Below are 17,224 nucleotides of genomic sequence, written 5' to 3'. Positions count from 1 at the left end.
CGTGAATTTGTTCTGCACCAGAGACGCTGTAAGGAAGATTTACTTTACTGAGCAGGGGTTGATACGTGGAACAGCCTCTCAGCAGAAGTGGTAGAGGGTAATACAGTGAGGGTATTAAACATGCATGGGATAAGCATACGGCTCCTGAATCTAAGACGAGACCAACGACTGATTAAGGCTTGAGTCTTTACAGCAGGAAAAACGGGCGAATAGACGGGGGCCGAATGGGGCCGATCTGCCCTAAATTCTATGCTATCATGTTTTAAAAAACATAATTAAAAAAATAATAGAAAACATTTTTTCTTGTATTTACAGAAATAAATAACAGAAGAATGAATAGAGGAAATGACACAACAGTAAAAGAATTTATCCTTTTGGGACTTTCCGAGATTCCCGAACTTCAGCCATTTTTATTCTTTTTGTTTCTTTGTATCTATATTGTAACCGTGGCTGGAAACACGAGTATCATTCTTATGTATAATATCAGCGCAAACCTTCACACCGCCATGTACTTTAATCTCGCAAACTTCTCTTTTCTAGAAATCTGTTACGTCTCGGTCTTCTCTCCCAAACTGCTGGCGGACTTCCTGGCCGACCAGAAAACGATTTCGTTTTATGGCTGCGCTCTCCAAATGTACTGTGCTTTCCTTCTGGGTACCACAGAGTGCTATCTCCTGGCAGCCATGGCGTACGATCGCTATAATGCCATATGCCACCCGCTTTTGTATCGCATCATCATGAACAAAAGACTTTGCAGCCAACTGATAAGCAGCTCATGGCTGGTTGGTGCCGCTAACGCTTTAGTGCACACCGCTCTTACGTTCTCTTTGCCGTTCTGTGACGACAATAAGATCGACCGCTTTTTTTGCGATGTCTCACCAATACTTAAATTAGCATGCGCAGACACCTGGATCAACAACCTCCTTATTTTCATCGTCAGTGGGGCAATATCAGTTAGCTCCTTCGTGGTAACAATGATTTCTTATATCAAGATCATCTTGGCTATTCTGAGTATCCACTCGAGTTCCGGAAGGAAGAGGGCGTTCTCGACCTGCAGCTCTCACATCACAGTTGTTTCTATCTTCTATGGGTCCCTCTTCTTTGTCTATTTGACTCCTAAGTCGACGGACTCAGTCTATCAAGACAGACTGGTCTCGGTGATGTATTCTATCGTAGCGCCTCTGCTAAACCCTTTTATATATAGTTTAAGGAATAACGAGTTCAAGGCAACCGTCCGAAAGGAAATCCAGCACCTTCGATTACCTAGGCTGATATAATACACATGCAATACATATAATATCACATACACTACATGGACAAAAGTATTGGGACACCTGACCATTACACCAACAGGGGCTCTGATGACATCACATTCTAAACACATAGACATTAATATAAAGTTTCCACAAAAGGCTTTTTGGGGGTTTCTGTGAGAATTTTGTGCCCGTTCATCCATTAGAGCGTTTGTGAGGTCAGGCGCTGATGTCGGACGAGACGCCCGGCTCGCAATCTCCATCGTGGTTCATCCGAAAAGGAGACATACCAAGTCTTTTTGGACAATGTCACCAAATACCAAGAATAATATTTTATCCTAACTTTTTTTCTTATTTTATTTCTGTTATTTATTTTTTAATTGACTAGTAGTCACTGTTTAGATGAAGAATGCGGCAACCTATTATTTCATGTAACTGGGAAGCAATGTTTTTATTCCATGGCCTTCCAGTAAATACCAACTCTTTTATTTTAATTTTATTCATGTATTCTCTCTCTTCCCTGTATTACCTTAACACATCAAAATATAGTAATTTAATTTACCTAATTCAACATAATTCTTTAAAACGGATATATTTGAGCAAATGTGATATTTTCACAAACCTTATGGACATGAATGTTATTGCAGCACTAGATGGTGCTCCTTACCTTAGTAATATTTTCTTTTTTATTTTTTATATTAATTATTGTAGACTTTTTCTATAAATTAGCTGTCAGTGTGTACTTTTATTCAACCTTATTTAATAAAGTATTATGTTTTAGCATAATAAGTGCTTATAAACATATTTATGGTTGCTCTGCGTTGAATAATGCCGTAATCTCTCCAGCTTGCGAGCCGGGCCCTCTTTACTCAATGCGTCGGTTCTTCTTAGTCTGTCGGTTGTAGTTCTGTCAGACCCAGACGGTAAGAAATGCTGCAGGAATTGTTGGCGCGATATAAATAAAAGATTTCTTTCTGTTTTGTTTCTGCTCATATTATTAACATAGAACGCAAACAAAAAAAAATAAATGAAAAAGTTAGGATTAAATATTAAAAAAATATTTTTATTATAAGTTCTTCTTGAATAAAAGTTATATATGACACCCAGGGCCGAATTGGAGGGATAAAATCGGCTCTGGCACTTTAAGGCCAATGGCCGATAATTCACAGATGTGCGTCTGCGACATTAAAGGTAGTTGGGAGGCGCTGCCAGGCACCGGCCTACCGTATATTTGCCAGACATTTGTCACGAAGGGGGATGCTACGTGGTAACGTATTGATTGAAACGTTTCTATTTCAGAGCCTCCCACCAACTATGGTCTGAAGAAGGAGAAAGAAATGCAATGGAGAGAAAGTTCCTCCAAAGACGTGAGAAGCGTTTATTCCACTTCTTACAAGAATCTGCCGCCTTCTGCCTTTGCGGTCGCCCGCTATGGAGTGGCTCCCCGCGCTCTGTCCAGTAATATGAACCAAAATAACAACGTCAACAAGAGCTTACAGCTCAGGAACCAGAGACCTCTTCAGGTTCCCGACTATCCAGCGGGGAGAACCAAGCGCAGCACCGTGACCAAGTTACCTCCTCTGCGTCAGAAACCACTGACCGCCGCGGAATAAACGACCCCAAGGCTTTGGGGGATATACTTGTCCATGTGAAACATAATAAATTGATCTGTCTCATGTTGGCCCTGAGTCTGCTAATTGTCATCATTGTTTTCTGCTGAATTTGACTTTTTTCTGAATTATCTGGAATTTAGTTCAACTTTAAAGCCTTTTTTATCAGTCATTAACTACAATATAATTTAGAGTTTTAATTTTCTCATATCCCATGGTTCTCTATTAATTCTCAGATGCACATTTATTATATTTCTATAACAATGCAGAAAAAAGTCTAAAATCCGTTATTTTTAAGAAGATTAAAACAAGAAATATGGAATAGGCATTAATACAAAATATGAAAGTATCGGCGTAGCTGTGACAGTAACTTTGTCAAACTTAAAATAAATATCTGCTAATTAAAATACAAAATAGTACTGAAAAGAATTCCTAACAAGTCAAGAAAATGATGCTTAATGACTGTTTCCCTAGAAAATATATTTTTGACAAGTCCCTTGGTGCAGGATCATACACCAGGGTATTATCTACCTCCCACCCAAACAATTAAAAGGAAAACCAAACAGCTGTCTCCGCAACTCTTATTAGAAACATAGAATTCGATGTCAGATCGGCCCCATTCGGCCCCCGTCTAGTCTGACATTTTTTTCTGCTGTAAACCTTAATCAGTCGTTGGTCTCGTCTTAGATTCAGGAGCTGTATGTCTATCCCATGCATGTTTAATACCCTCGCTGTATTACCCTCTACCACCTATGCTGGGAGGCTGTTCCAGCCATTTTTGCATTAAACACGAATATTACATGTCAAAATGGCACACGAGGGACATGATTCCAATATTCACTAATTCAAATCAGCATTCGTTACATGACGAAGAGGTAAGATCATTTTCAAATTTTAAACAATGCTCATATTTGTTTTTCATTATAATTTTAATATAAAGGACCTGTCATTTCTCACTCCTTATGTCAACCAAATAAATCTTAGCAGATCTGCCATTTTATTCTAAATTCTGGAGATTTAAACCCAGAAAATCAACTCTTTGAAGAAACTGTTTTAATTTCTATGGCAAATCGGTTCCTGCTTTTGTGTCACGTGACAATGAAATATTCCTTGGAAAAATGACGGACGGAGTTTTATGTTTTACAATGTAAGTGGAACAGCACCTTCAATATAAAATATATCACCATAATATTTTTTTATGCTATATAGATTTTTTGTGATTTATTTTTTATTTTTTAAGTGACAGTTCCTGATTTAAATAAATACCCGCTTACATTTTCCTTCGGAAATCCGCTTGCGTTTTGGTGGCAGATACATTATATCTGATAACATTCTTACTTAATTAAACAGCAGGCGTCAACTAATGGTTTTCCAAACTCCTAATTTTACTTTTTTTTAAATTATACAGAGGTTCTGTAAGGTGAAAGCAACAGCAATTAACTTGTCCTCCCTTGAAACATATTAACTAAGTTAATGTAAAAAATCTGTGGATTGTTCTGTAAATTATAGCATTTATGAGAAAATATTCAAACACTGAATATGATACTTTATACATAAAATATAAATAGGTACTTAATATTACTATTAATTAATATACATTAAATTCAAAGACGAAGTAGAATATTTGCTATGTTAAATGCAAATGTCACATGTTAAACTTTTTTCTTGGGCTCGTACATTTTTCACTTTTAGAAATAAGTATTATGATTAATCATACATTTTTTTCCAGCAAGAGATAAAAGTCCCTAGAATAAAAATGGATACAATTTCCTTAATGTCATTAAAATTTCAAAATTATTTTAACTCAAAAAACTACAAACACATTTTCTTAGTAAACAGTTTTTTTGGTTTTTTTTCAGGCCCCCTTCAGGATCTATTTAGTATGTGCGAATGAAAGAGCTTTTAAATAATCTATAGAATGAATACAGTATCTATAAATCTAATTTATAGATAATAACACAACCTATTGAATTAATGACATATTCTCCTTATCCACATCCGGGGTAATTTAGAAAGCAGGTAAGAACCAGGCCCCCTGCTAGGATGCCCACTATCTAGCATACCTGATCTAGCTCATACCTATTTATGCCATAGGCTCACCCCAGGCATTTATTTTAAATTCTAGAATGGCGTTTCATGTTGTGCCTTTGATGTTATGTTTCACTCATGACAGCAAAATCAACCTCAAATTCAAATAATAATTACACGTGAGACCCGAAAATCATAAAAAATAATAATAATAAAAATAGTAATAATACAAAATAATAAAATAATAATATTATAATAATAATGGTAAAATAATAATCATTCTGTGAAAGTTAATTTAAAAAATCAGTCACATAATACGCTATGTATTATTTAATCACTTTTTAGTACAATATAATGCAATATTATAGATCATGGAATAATATTATATATATTTAATATATAATACTGATGCTGACATAGTGATGTAACATGAAATTTAAAATGCCATAATATCATTTTGATAAGCAAGTGAGAAAGTCAAAATTTGTCTGAAACACCGGTCGCTCTGTTTTAACAGAATATCATTTGATATTTTACAGATCTTCCCACAAAACGCTTGTTATAATAAATTTCTGTTAATAAATCTCTTTCACCAACAGATTTTAATGGGGAAAAAATGGACAGAGAAAACTATACGAGAATAAAAGAATTTATCTTCGTGGGGCTATCCGAGGTTCCTGAGATCCAGCGATTGCTATTTGTTGTATTTTTATGCATCTATATGATCAGTGTACTCGGGAACACGTCGTTAATTCTTGCCTATAGATTCAGCCCCGATCTGAATACTCCGATGTATTTTTATTTGGCCAATCTGTCATTTCTAGAAATATGTTACATTTCAGCTACCGTCCCCAAAATGTTAGCCGGCTTGTCGGCGACCAGGAACGCCATCTCTTTCCACGGCTGTGCTGTTCAGCTGTATTGCTTTATCCTGTTGGGCGGCACAGAGTGCTACATGCTGGCAGCCATGGCATACGATCGCCATAACGCCATATGCCACCCGCTCTTGTATAGCGCTCTTATGAATAGAAGCGTTTGCATTCAGCTTATAGCCGGTTCGTGGCTCGTTGGGGCCGCCAACTCTCTCATCCACACCGTCCTGACATTTTCGCTATCCTTCTGCCATTCGAACGAGATCAATCATTTCTTTTGCGACATCCCCCCTCTCCTGGAACTGGCGTGTACGGACACCCGGGCCAACGAGCTCGTTCTCCTGGTCACTTGTGGTTGCGTTATCGTCTTCTCGTTTCTAATCACCATGCTCTCCTACATCCGCATCATACTGGCTGTTCTGACCATTCGCTCATCGTCTGGAAGGAAGAAGACCTTCTCGACCTGCACCTCTCACTTAATCGTCGTGTGCTTGTTTTACGGTTCTGCCATTTTTATGTATTTTAGACCCAAATCTAGCTACGTTATGGACCAGGACAGGTTAATATCCGCCATGTATGCTGTTATCGCGCCATTGATAAACCCTTTTATATACAGCCTCAGAAATAGCAAAGTGAAAATAGCTATCAAGAAGATGGTGTGTCAGATAATTATAGAACGGACATACTGAGAGCAATATGCTTCACCGAATGTCGTCTACTCTTTATCTCCAAAAATGTTAATCTTTTTTCCTTTGGTAAAATATTCTGCCTCTCGTCTAGCTCTCTTCTGCATTCCCCTTTATTTTATGTTACTTGGTGCAAGGTCAGACGGAACGATCTTCTGCAAGATTATCTCCTAATAAATTTGCTTTTAATGGGGAGCCCATAAAATTAATTTAGTCCAGGCGGCAGCACAAGCAAAGATAATAGTACCTCCAGTGAGATACAATCTCATTTTTCTTGCAGTTACTCCGAACCTGATGTATAATTAATTAGTAAACTGATTTCACTTAATATTAACCGATAATAACATCACATTCTATTTGGTAGAAGACATGTCAGAGTGATCGACTGTCGGGAATTTTCTACATAAACAACGTATCAATGGGAAAAGTTATTTTTGTTGAGTTGCATCATTCTCAAGTAACTTTCCTTAGGATTTCGGACACCTCAGTCTATTTCTTTTTCGTGCCCTGATGCCCCTCTGTTCTTGGAGATATGAATGTTTGCTGAGTATGAGGGTATCAGCCTTAAAAAAATCCAATAATGTGTATAGAAACAGCAAAAAAATGGGGTTATTAACTAAATTGTGTAAGTCAAATGTTATAATATGTCTTGATGCCTGACTTATTCGCATAAACGGCTATTAAAAGGTCACCAAGCCACGTACAAAGTATTGGAAATGCCCAACCAGTGTCCCTTTTTGGCTTCTTGAAACGCTGGGAGATGCGGAATCGCTCTTTATGATTTTGCTTCCTTTCGTTTTGATTCAATAGTCTCCAAATTCTGAGACAAATATGATGCTACCCAATACTTTTATAACCTGGTAACCTGAATCGTCAATCACCAGGTAGGTGGACATAGATGGAGCAGAATGAGGGATTTGATACATCCAACAAGTTCCTCTGCTTGGCCAGTAGACCACTCATGACTAACGGATCAACGGACCGGACGACCCTGACCAACGGACGCCTGATGGGATCAACCAAGGGCGGGATATGGGCGGCTGTGTTGTTTTGTGATGTTTTTATTGGCTGTTCCATGTACGAGGTAGATACATCTCTCGCTCCTCGACAAACTTCTACTAACCAACTCCTGGAGAAGGCTGGAGAGACTATCCAAGGTCATGCAGGTAATTAGCAAAGTTCGCACCGGTAATAAAAAGAGAAAGGATATACTAGTAAATAGGAGCTGCTGTGGGCTGCATAAATCAGCTGGGTAACTGCATTATACTCACTAAAGAACAAAGTCAAGAAGACGTTGTAACTCCTCGCTGTCTGAACCTTTTTATTAGCCGCCTGAGCTTGCGTGCTATTTATCAGCGGGTCGGGAACGCGGCGCACAAATCAGCCCCAAAGGATCCTCGGCCAATTTACTTCTAGGTCATCTAAACGCCACCATCTCATCTGTCTTAAACTCAACTACACGTGGAGGCTCAGGACAACTTCTGAACCTTAAAAACAGGATATTATCTGTATAGCGTCAGTTCCTTAAATCCTCCAGAGCTTTCAACCTGGCTTTAACAAAATAAACTATTACAAATATTTTGGGTTTTTGGGTTTTTTTTTGCACAAATCATCCAATTCTTAAGTCTTGAACCATATACAGTATATGACGGCGGTCACGGATTATGTATGCATTCACTTACACACCATATCTCTCACTATATAGACAGTATATTGTATTTAATTAATTTATTTATATAGTATATTTCTTGGTATATTTAATTAAGTATTTAATTAAATTATTTATCTCTCACTATATAGACAGTATATTGTATAATGTATTTATATAGTATATGTCTTGGTATATACACAGTATAACAGGTTTAATTCAATTACTTATATCTCAGTATATAGAGAGTATATTATATTTAATTAATTTATTTATATAGTATATTTCTTGGTATATATACAGTATTTCATTAAATAACTTATATCTCAGTTTATGGACAGTATATCAGATGTTATTTATTTTTACAGTATACGTCTCGGTAGAGTATATCAGAATGTAGTAATTCACTTACACACCATATCTCTCAGTATATAGACAGTATATTGTATTTAATTCATTTATTTATATAGTATATGTCTTGGTATACATACAGTATTTCATTAAATTACTTATATCTCAGTATATGGACGGTATATCAGATGATATCTCTCAGTATATAGACAGGACACCGGATTTTATTAATTCACGTATACGGCGCAGCTGTGTGTGTTAATCTAGTTAGCGCGCGCCGCGTACTCGCTCGGTATATAGCAATCTACGCGAAACGCCTCTTAAACTGACAATTAATTTCTCTGGGGGAGCGTAACAGGAAAGCTGAATGTCTTGCTGTGGGAAGCTGCTGCTGGTAATTTGGAAGGTTTGGAAATGTAATTGTTTTTGTCTGTAAACAGCTCACTTGTCTGGCTGTTAGTAAGTCGGCTAAAAGTGTGTTAGCCGCTACCCTGGGAAGGCTGATTTAATTTGAGCCTTTGCTTTATTTTTGCTGTGAAACCTTTTTGTCATCGATGGAGAAGCCGAAAATATCCAATTTTTATACTGAAATGTGATATACTCTCCGAGCCGGGAGACAGATAGGAATGGAATGGCACTTTGTTCTCTTCGTGTGTAGTAGACCCCAGGACCGGGCCGGAAAAGCAGCCCAGGCACGGTTAGGTCAGCCGGTGCTAAAGAATGTCAGTCCTCATTCAACGTCGCGACGTAAATAACGTATAACGAAATGTGAAAGTCTTCGTACCGTCTCCACCGACCACTTCCACGTCCTTGTCTCCTTTTCCGCAGCTCTGCTTCTCATCTTGCATCTTCTTGGTCTTCAGTCTTCTTTCTTCTGTCTTTGTCCGCTTCTCCCCGTGCTTCTTTCTTGGTCCTTGTGTGCGTGAATCAGGCCTCCCGGTGCACTTCTGCGAAAGGGTGGAGCTTCTCGAAAAATGCCCTTCCCTGATTGGAGAAACAGGGGATAGGATGTTCCTGGAAGCTCTGCCTTTTTTTGTAGCAGAAGTGCGCCTGGAGCCCTGACTCACGGGCCAAGATAGAAGACACGGGGAGAAGCGGACGAAGACAGAAGAAATAAAAAGAAAGAGGAGCACCAGGGGAAGAAAGAGGGGCATCAGGGGAAGGAAGAGGGGCATCAGGGATTTGGTGCAAAAAAGGGGGACGGCACCTCTTCACTACGCTGCGTATGATGGCTGGATTGTCCCGTTATATAAGCAGTGTGCGTGTTGCGTCTTTTCAGTACTCATTTGCTTGCAATGTAAAAACATAATTGACATTTACCTCTGCTGCAGTTTTACTGCCATGATTAATACTTAATAACACCCGGGGATATAATTATTTACCACCCCCTCATCGCCCCTTTGGTGTTACTCTCTGCACACTGGTGCTGCGGCTGCAGTGGAAACATTTGTTACCATCACATCTATCTTCCATTATTTATATGCTTCTTTGTATCAAATCTCTTTATACAACTTTTTTTGTTTGTATATATATATATATATATATATATATTGTATGAAAACTGTATTAACCTCTACCACTTCTGCCGGTAGGCTGCTCCACTTAACTACCACCATCTCAGTAAAGTAAAACATTTGCACATGACATCTATAATGTAATACGGCTGCAATAAACAATATATATGTGTGTGTGTGTTTGTTTATATTGGTTATTGCAGCCGTCTTTGTTTTTCTGGCTCTAGACCACATTTTGGACGGTCCAGTCCAAGCCCAGACACCTGGCCACTCTGTATGCAGCAACGCCGGCCAGAACAAGCCAGGCAAGAAACCGATGACATCATTCCTTTCTGCCGGTCTCTGCCAGCACTCCCTCCGCCGCTGCGAAAATAACAGGAGCTGCGAACGCTGCTGGTAATTACTGCAGCCGAGAGAGAAAAATACAGTCGGTGCATGAAAACCCCCATCCAGGATACAATCATTCAGAATAATTAAAGTGTTTTTTTTTTTTTGTCCCCTTAAAAAAATAACATTTAATCACAAGCATCCACTGATAATGCAGAATGCAGCTTTACCACCGATCGTTCTAGAACGCTCATAAATCCTCCGCTCCCGACGCTCTGTTGTAAGAGATCTCCTTGGGGTTCTAATTGTAAAATTACAGTCGGACGTTCGTGTCACCCAGCTGTACAATAAAATAAGATTTTTAATGTTTTTTTTTTTATTATTATTATTATTGGAAGCTGGTGGAGAGGCAGGTACGGGTTATACACCGACGCGTTCGTGGAGTCTTTAGAAGGACTGCAGAACCGCGTATCATTAAACTCGCACGCAGAACATCAAGAACCGACACATCTTTCTGGAATTTTAAAGAGGGCAAAATTGAGCTTTCAATCAAGCCTACAGCTGGGAGGATGTCCAGGCTCCAAAACACCCCCAAAATAAAACCGCTTATTCCATTCGGGAGACGATAGCTGAATCCGCTTTAGAAGACGGCTGCAGCTGACAGCTTTTTTTTTTCCTCCCTCCTTAATTGCCTCTGATTCAAGGATGTAAATAGCGATAGAAACAAGGGAGGCTTTTCCGGAACTCTGAAAAAAAAACTGATGCCCTTTTTTTAATTTATTTATTTGTTTTTCAAGAATTGGTTAATCTGAAGGAAGTGCGAATTTATTTCCATGGTAAACAAGCAACGTCTGCTGTTGGGATAAAGGCACATGACATTGAGAGCCATGGATGCCACCGGGCCTGTCACCTTCTCCAACGTCTTCGGCCAGCAGTGCGAAGTTATGGAGGCAGGTAAGTCTCGCGTGACACGTTGCAGACACATATAGCCAATTAATAAATATATATATTTTATATAAAACAATAAATAATAATAAAAAATGAATGAGGAGTTCCGATGCTATTATCATGTCTAACAGCTTATAAAATGAAAATAAATTAGATTTTGTTTTTATTATCATTTTTATATAATTAATTAGAATTAATATATATATATATATATATATATATATATTATATATGGCTGAGAGTCAATAGATAGGTAGACGGAATGTTTATATTGGCTACTAGTAATTGTACTAGTTTGGAAAAATAAAATTGTATTTAAATATTTTTATGAAATGGGTTGTGTATATTTAATAAAAATCCGGAAGGTTTGGTTCTTGGGGGCCATTGTTTTTGGTTTTGGTTTTGTACACAGGGCAACCTGATGCTTTTCTCAACTTCAATTTCAACCAGTTATGAAAATAATGTATTACTTATTAAGGCAATGGGTTGGTGTTAAGTTTTTTTTTTTTACAAATTTTGTACATTATTTAACAGTCAGTGATGTTGAAGAACCGTCTCTTAGGAGGCCTATTATAACATATCACCCGCTAGGGGGCGGAGCTTGGAAGGCAGAGTGTCAATCAAACTGGCAGTGCTACTGAGCATGTGCACAATTCTGCACACGTGCAGTATGCATTCCGGATTGCAGTCCCGAATCCCGTTGTCATGCCGAGCTATACCTCTGTCCCTAAAAGCGTGACAGAGGTAGAGCTTGACGGGACAGCGGGATAGAGTGGCAAAATTGGGACTGCCCAGCACGAAGCGAGACACTTGGGAGGCAAGCTACTGAGCACGTGCACAATTCTGCACATGTGCAGTATGCATTCTGGACCGCAGGATTTCAGTCCTGAATCCCGCTGTCCTGCCGAGCTCTACCTGTGCATCGAAAAGCGGGACAGAGGTAGAGCTTGACGGGACAGCGGGATAGAGTGGCAAAATTGTGACTGTCCCGTGCAAAGCGAGACAGTTCGGAGGCATGCTACAAATTAAAACGCCTCTATTTTGACAAGTTACATTTCTATGCATTATGCTCAGGTTGGGTCCTGGCACAAAGGGCCGCTGTTGGCCAGCCAGCCAAATGGCCAGTGTGCCAGATGATCAGTCTGGGCCTGATAGGATTTACGAATGTATGGCGGAAGCTGAAGCTTCGCTCATCTAAAAGCAGCATTTTTTATATATCTTTCTCTAATTACATGAGAATTACATAATAAACATGTGACGCTCCGTACCGATCAGACGATGATTGTGTTGGTCGGCTGCAAACAAATTAAAGCCACCAAGATAACACAAGGACGTTACTAAATCATCTTCGGAGGTATGAGCCAAAGTGACAGGTGGATCTTTGTAGGAGAGGAAAAAAAGGTAATTTATTCCATGTTGTTTCTGCAAATGAAACATGAAAAGAATGAATGTCAAATTACATGCGTCAGGAATACGGGTCACTACGTTTCGGTGCGAGACAGGATCTCTCGAGCTATAATTTGAACATGTAGGTTTATCCTAATTAGCGTAAAAGATTTGGCTGGAATAGGAAGTGGGACGCTAGGCTGCAGCAGAAAGAAGGAGTTAGTTATGACACTCATCTGGAGTAGTGAGTGCAGTGCAGGAGAGCTCAGCTCCAGAAGGATATAGATGTAGAAACATGTTGGTGGCAGTCATCACTATTCACTAAGAGAGTAGTAGATACGTGGAATAGCCTGCCAGCAGAAGGGGAAATTTTAAGAATATGTGGGATAGGTTATCCCAGATTGGAAGAGAAGGTCAAGGGCAAAGTAAGGGTATAGAAAAAATGGCAGACTGCATGATTCAAATGGCTGTTATCCATCATATATCACACGGTGACTGTAAAGCATTGTAAGGTGGACTGTCCATAGCCATGGTATTAGAAAGCACATTGCCCCGGGGGATGGGGCTGCACCATAGATGGCAAATTGGGCTTCCCAGGCACCAACCACAGGGGGCACTGAGCCGTGGCATATTCTCCCTGGGCCTTTTTACTAGAACCAGCACCGTTGGACCCTAAATCCCTCTGCCCTTCTCTCCTCCACCGACCGCCCCTCCTTACTAAACGATCAAAATATTTTGCCTAAACACACAGTAATTGTTTACAAACATTATACGATCTAACAAAGGAGAGAAAAGATTGAGGCCGGGGAGCCAAACAACTATTTCTACCTGGGGGGGGCAGTTTTTCTAAGACTGGCTCTGGAGAAGGTAATTAGAGAAAAGGCTATTAAGTCACTGGAAGGATAGTTTAGCGTGTTTCATTGTATCCAGCGAGTATTTATTATAAAAGGTGTGTAACTTATACTGTATTTGGTGTGTGGGGAGAGGAACAGAATGGGTGGACCCCCGGAATTACATGCCCCCCCATAAAGGTAAGCATCAATCATTTTAGTACTCCTTTCCCTGTAGTAGATAATAGCTGTTGTGCCAAATGCTGCATTGTGTGGCTAGTTGATGTGCGGCTATGAACAGCTTCTAGTAAATGTTGGGGGGAATGCACAATAAGGCATGCCGCTGGCCGGTCTGAAGTGTCCTTCAGTCCTAAGGAGACAGCTTAAGAAGTATAGTCGGTCGCTGAACGCTACGGAGACAAGAATCTCTGTTTTACGATCAGAGGATTGATCGTCCCCCCCCACCTCCGTATAGCGACTCATTTTTAATTCCGTTCTGGAGTTTCGTTTAGGGTGAGCGATATAACATGTCCTGTCCGTCGAACCAATGAGAACATTCCGCGTTGCGCAGAATTCCATCTTGACAGTAAAAGAAAAAAAAAAAAGAAATGTAAAAGTTTGTAAAACATAAAACCGACCAGCAGGGGGAGGAAGAGGGCAAAGAATAGAAAAATAAATACGTCGATTATCGCAAATAGAAGTTTTTTTAGATAGTCTGTAATTAACATTCTACACCTAGACTGTAAACTTATTGTTGATTCTTTCCTTGTCTGTATACTTTTACTTACGAAAATCAATAAATATTGATTTACCGAAAACAAAAACAAAAAAATAGAATAGAAAAATACGTTTTCGGTCCAATCTATACACGTCGCGTAGACGGCTTTTCATGCACATTTAGCAGATCTTGGGGCTTCTTCAATAAAAAAAAGAAAACTATTTGAGGGGGCTCTGCATGGAGTCAGTGATAATTATACATAGAAGAAGGAATGCCTATACATTTTAATTATATAATTTTAAGACAAATGACGCTTAACAGCACCTACGGGGGCCGACCGGGGGCCGTAGAAGCCGGTTATTTTGCTCGCATGGCAGCGCCACCTCTGAGAATACCATTAAAGGGACAAATCACACCGGTCTGTTGCTTTACGTGCCAATTACATTACATCTGCTCTCGCGCTTAGCCACCTCCCGGCGCAGTAACATTCACGCTCCTAAAGCACGGCTCGGTAAAACACGGCTGGGTACAGACAAGGGCTGGTTTGGTGGATGCCGGGGAGAAGCCGATTACCCCTTCCGCTACTCTGATTTTAGGATTGTAGCCTCAAGCTGCTTGATGAATAAAGATGTGCAGCATTAAAAAGCAGCGAGTTTAAATATATAAGGGAAATTAAATCTTATCTACCAAAGGTAATGTACGCGGGTAACTTCACCCCAAACATTATTATGTATCCGCACGTTGTAAACTTTCCTTTGAAGACCTATAGGGTAATAATATAAACCTCTCCCGGGTTGAGTTGGAATTCCTTTTTTTGGCTATTTAACCAAAAGTGCTTTTGTTCCCAGTATGTTATGGTTGATATCCCTGCTTGAATGCAGGTGACTCGATTAAGCGCATCTTCAAATAAGACCGGTATTAGAGCCGTCGGGTTAACACAGTTGGTGAGTCACTACATAGAATCTGGATGATGGGTCATTAAAGGGTTAATATTTAAATAGTAAAAGGGTTTTGGGGGGGGGCAATGTCCCTTTGCGCCATGTAGCTGCCCACTGTCCCACAATAGCGATCGTGGGTCATGGAGAGATCATCTGATCTCATGGATCGATGGAGGTCTGAACGCCGCAATGTGGCTCTTTTTGTAAGGTGAGTGAGTGGCCACGCCCCGATCCCACCCACTTCTGGCATTGACCCCACCCCTCCTTGCCTTTTGCCACACCCCCAATGCAATATAAATAAAATCGTGCCGGAAAAAAATATCAATTAATCCCAATCTGAGACCCGAGACACATTTTCTGGATCGGATGGAGGTAACGGCAGAGCAAACAATCCATAAATTAGCGTTTCATGGTTTAATGTAAAAATTAAAACAACATTTTTAAAAAATGAATCTTTCGTAAGCCACGTTTTAGTTTTACTTTTGCTCTTTGTTATTGATGTAATTGCTTGTAATTAGTATTGTGAAAAGAAATCCCATTTTATGCTTTCTGTTTTTTTTATAATTAGACTCATTCATTACGTTAAATTTGCCACCCAAGAGCGGTTTTTTTTTTTTTTTTCTCTGTATTGAACAATCAGACCATGTAAAAATTTCTACATTAGGAATTCAATTATTTCTAAAGCAGGGAAACAGACGTCCAAAATATATAGTGTCTTTTCTAGAAAATGTGATTTTATTTATGATATGAGGAGGGGGGGATCGGGTTATGTGAGGTTAATAAATTTAAAAAAAACCCATAATTTTACTCCGTACATTTAGTCTTAAACCCCCTCTATGCATGCGCAGTGAATAGACCTTCTTCTCGGCCTTAAGGGTAAAAATGGGCTTTTTGAGGTTATTTTTATTCTTTTTGCGCTCTTTCACGGGTAATAATGGCGTCAGATGTGAGAACCTTTTGTAGCTCTGATCTGTGACACTATGTTCTATTTATACAGTACAATCAAGCAAAAAAAAACCCCAGAGTGGAATGGATGCCATGGAAACAACAATATAAATCTATTCTTATGCAATTTAAGTTATGTAAAAAGAGCTGACACTGCGCCGCTAAGACATTCGCTTTTTACTCTTAAGCCAAAAAGCCCCATATTTTCATTAAATGAATTGCAGATAGCGGCTGCATCCCAAGCGCCCCATTCTTTTATTAACATGCATTATGTTGACGGTCGGTTTTGTATTTAATAAAATTTGTTTTAAAAAATATGGTTTCTTGACCTGATATTAGGAAAATGTAACTTTTCCTACAATCATTTTCATGTATAAACTCACTAAATACAACATTTGGGTCTTAAAGGCACCCACCATATGCCCTTTAATGTATATAATAGCGTTGTGGTCCCTTTAAATTTTCATGATATTGTTTTTGCATAGAATCCCCTCATAAGCATTTGCCCCCCCCCTCCCCCGCACGTAATATATTAACCTCCAGCCAGCTCCAGCGCATTAAACTGTCCCTTAACAGGATTCCAACACATTCTGCACCGAGGGATCATGGGAAATCAAAGTTTAAAACTTTGGTGAATGTAAAAAAAATCTAAAGGAATTCAAACAATTTAAAAATAGAGTTTTAAATAATAAAATAATAACCCAAGTCACAGAAATACCGTTCCAGGTCAGTACTGTCAGTTTTACGGGTAGGGGAGCGGGTTTGGTCACACTCACTTCCTGCCTACTCTTTTACCCACTTCCTGTCCCTTCAAACCGCTAGCCAGCCCCCCTTAATCTTGGCCACACCCCCTGGACTGGTCACCAAGTTTAAAGCTAGGCTATTGGATAGTTTTCAGTGCCTGATTATGTTTTTATTTCCGATGTTCTATTATACTTTTATTAAACATTTATTATAACGCAGTTCCATAGACAATGCTACGTTCACGTGTTTATTCACATGTAACATGAGAACACGCTAAATTATAAATATTTCACTGAATAAATTTACTATAATTTCCCCAGCATAGACGTTATTCGAACTTCGGGGGAAAAATATGACCCCGTGTACCCTGGTGCTAAAAATGTGTCGGTGGGACGCGGTCATGGGAACACGGCCCATGAAATATGT

At 39.3% G+C, this 17,224-nt stretch overlaps 2 protein-coding genes across 3 annotated transcripts in view; both read left to right on the top strand.

Moving 5' to 3' along the window:
• Positions 1–332: 332 nt before the first annotated feature.
• Positions 333–6,452, top strand: LOC128470510 (uncharacterized). The gene is made up of 4 exons (XM_053452403.1): positions 333–1,267; positions 2,100–2,176; positions 2,553–2,837; positions 5,491–6,452. The coding sequence occupies exons 1-4, from the start codon at positions 333–335 to the stop codon at positions 6,450–6,452; spliced, it is 2,259 nt and encodes a 752-aa protein (XP_053308378.1).
• Positions 6,453–11,065: 4,613 nt separating this feature from the next.
• Positions 11,066–17,224, top strand: part of KAZN (kazrin, periplakin interacting protein) — a 125,586-nt gene continuing 119,427 nt past the window's right edge. For both annotated transcript variants that reach the window (XM_053451487.1, XM_053451486.1), the window contains exon 1: positions 11,066–11,243. In XM_053451487.1, the coding sequence (XP_053307462.1) occupies positions 11,162–11,243 (82 nt within the window). In that variant the 5' untranslated portion in view covers positions 11,066–11,161. The remainder of the gene's footprint in view (positions 11,244–17,224) is intronic.

Source organism: Spea bombifrons, chromosome 12 (genome assembly GCF_027358695.1).
Source record: "Spea bombifrons isolate aSpeBom1 chromosome 12, aSpeBom1.2.pri, whole genome shotgun sequence".
NCBI lineage: Eukaryota > Metazoa > Chordata > Amphibia > Anura > Pelobatidae > Spea > Spea bombifrons.
Note: the sequence above shows the minus strand (reverse complement) of the source record. Positions and strands in the feature narration are given on the sequence as shown.

What these genes read in the sequence shown, in the direction of transcription:
- LOC128470510 (XM_053452403.1), top strand. Translation starts at nt 333, where the DNA reads ATGAATAGAGGAAATGACACAACAGTAAAAGAATTTATCCTTTTGGGA. An exon ending in AGTTCTGTCAGACCCAGACG is followed by an intron (nt 2,177 to 2,552) that starts GTAAGAAATGCT and finishes TTTCTATTTCAG; the next exon opens with AGCCTCCCACCAACTATGGT. An exon ending in GACCAAGTTACCTCCTCTGC is followed by an intron (nt 2,838 to 5,490) that starts GTCAGAAACCAC and finishes TTTCACCAACAG; the next exon opens with ATTTTAATGGGGAAAAAATG.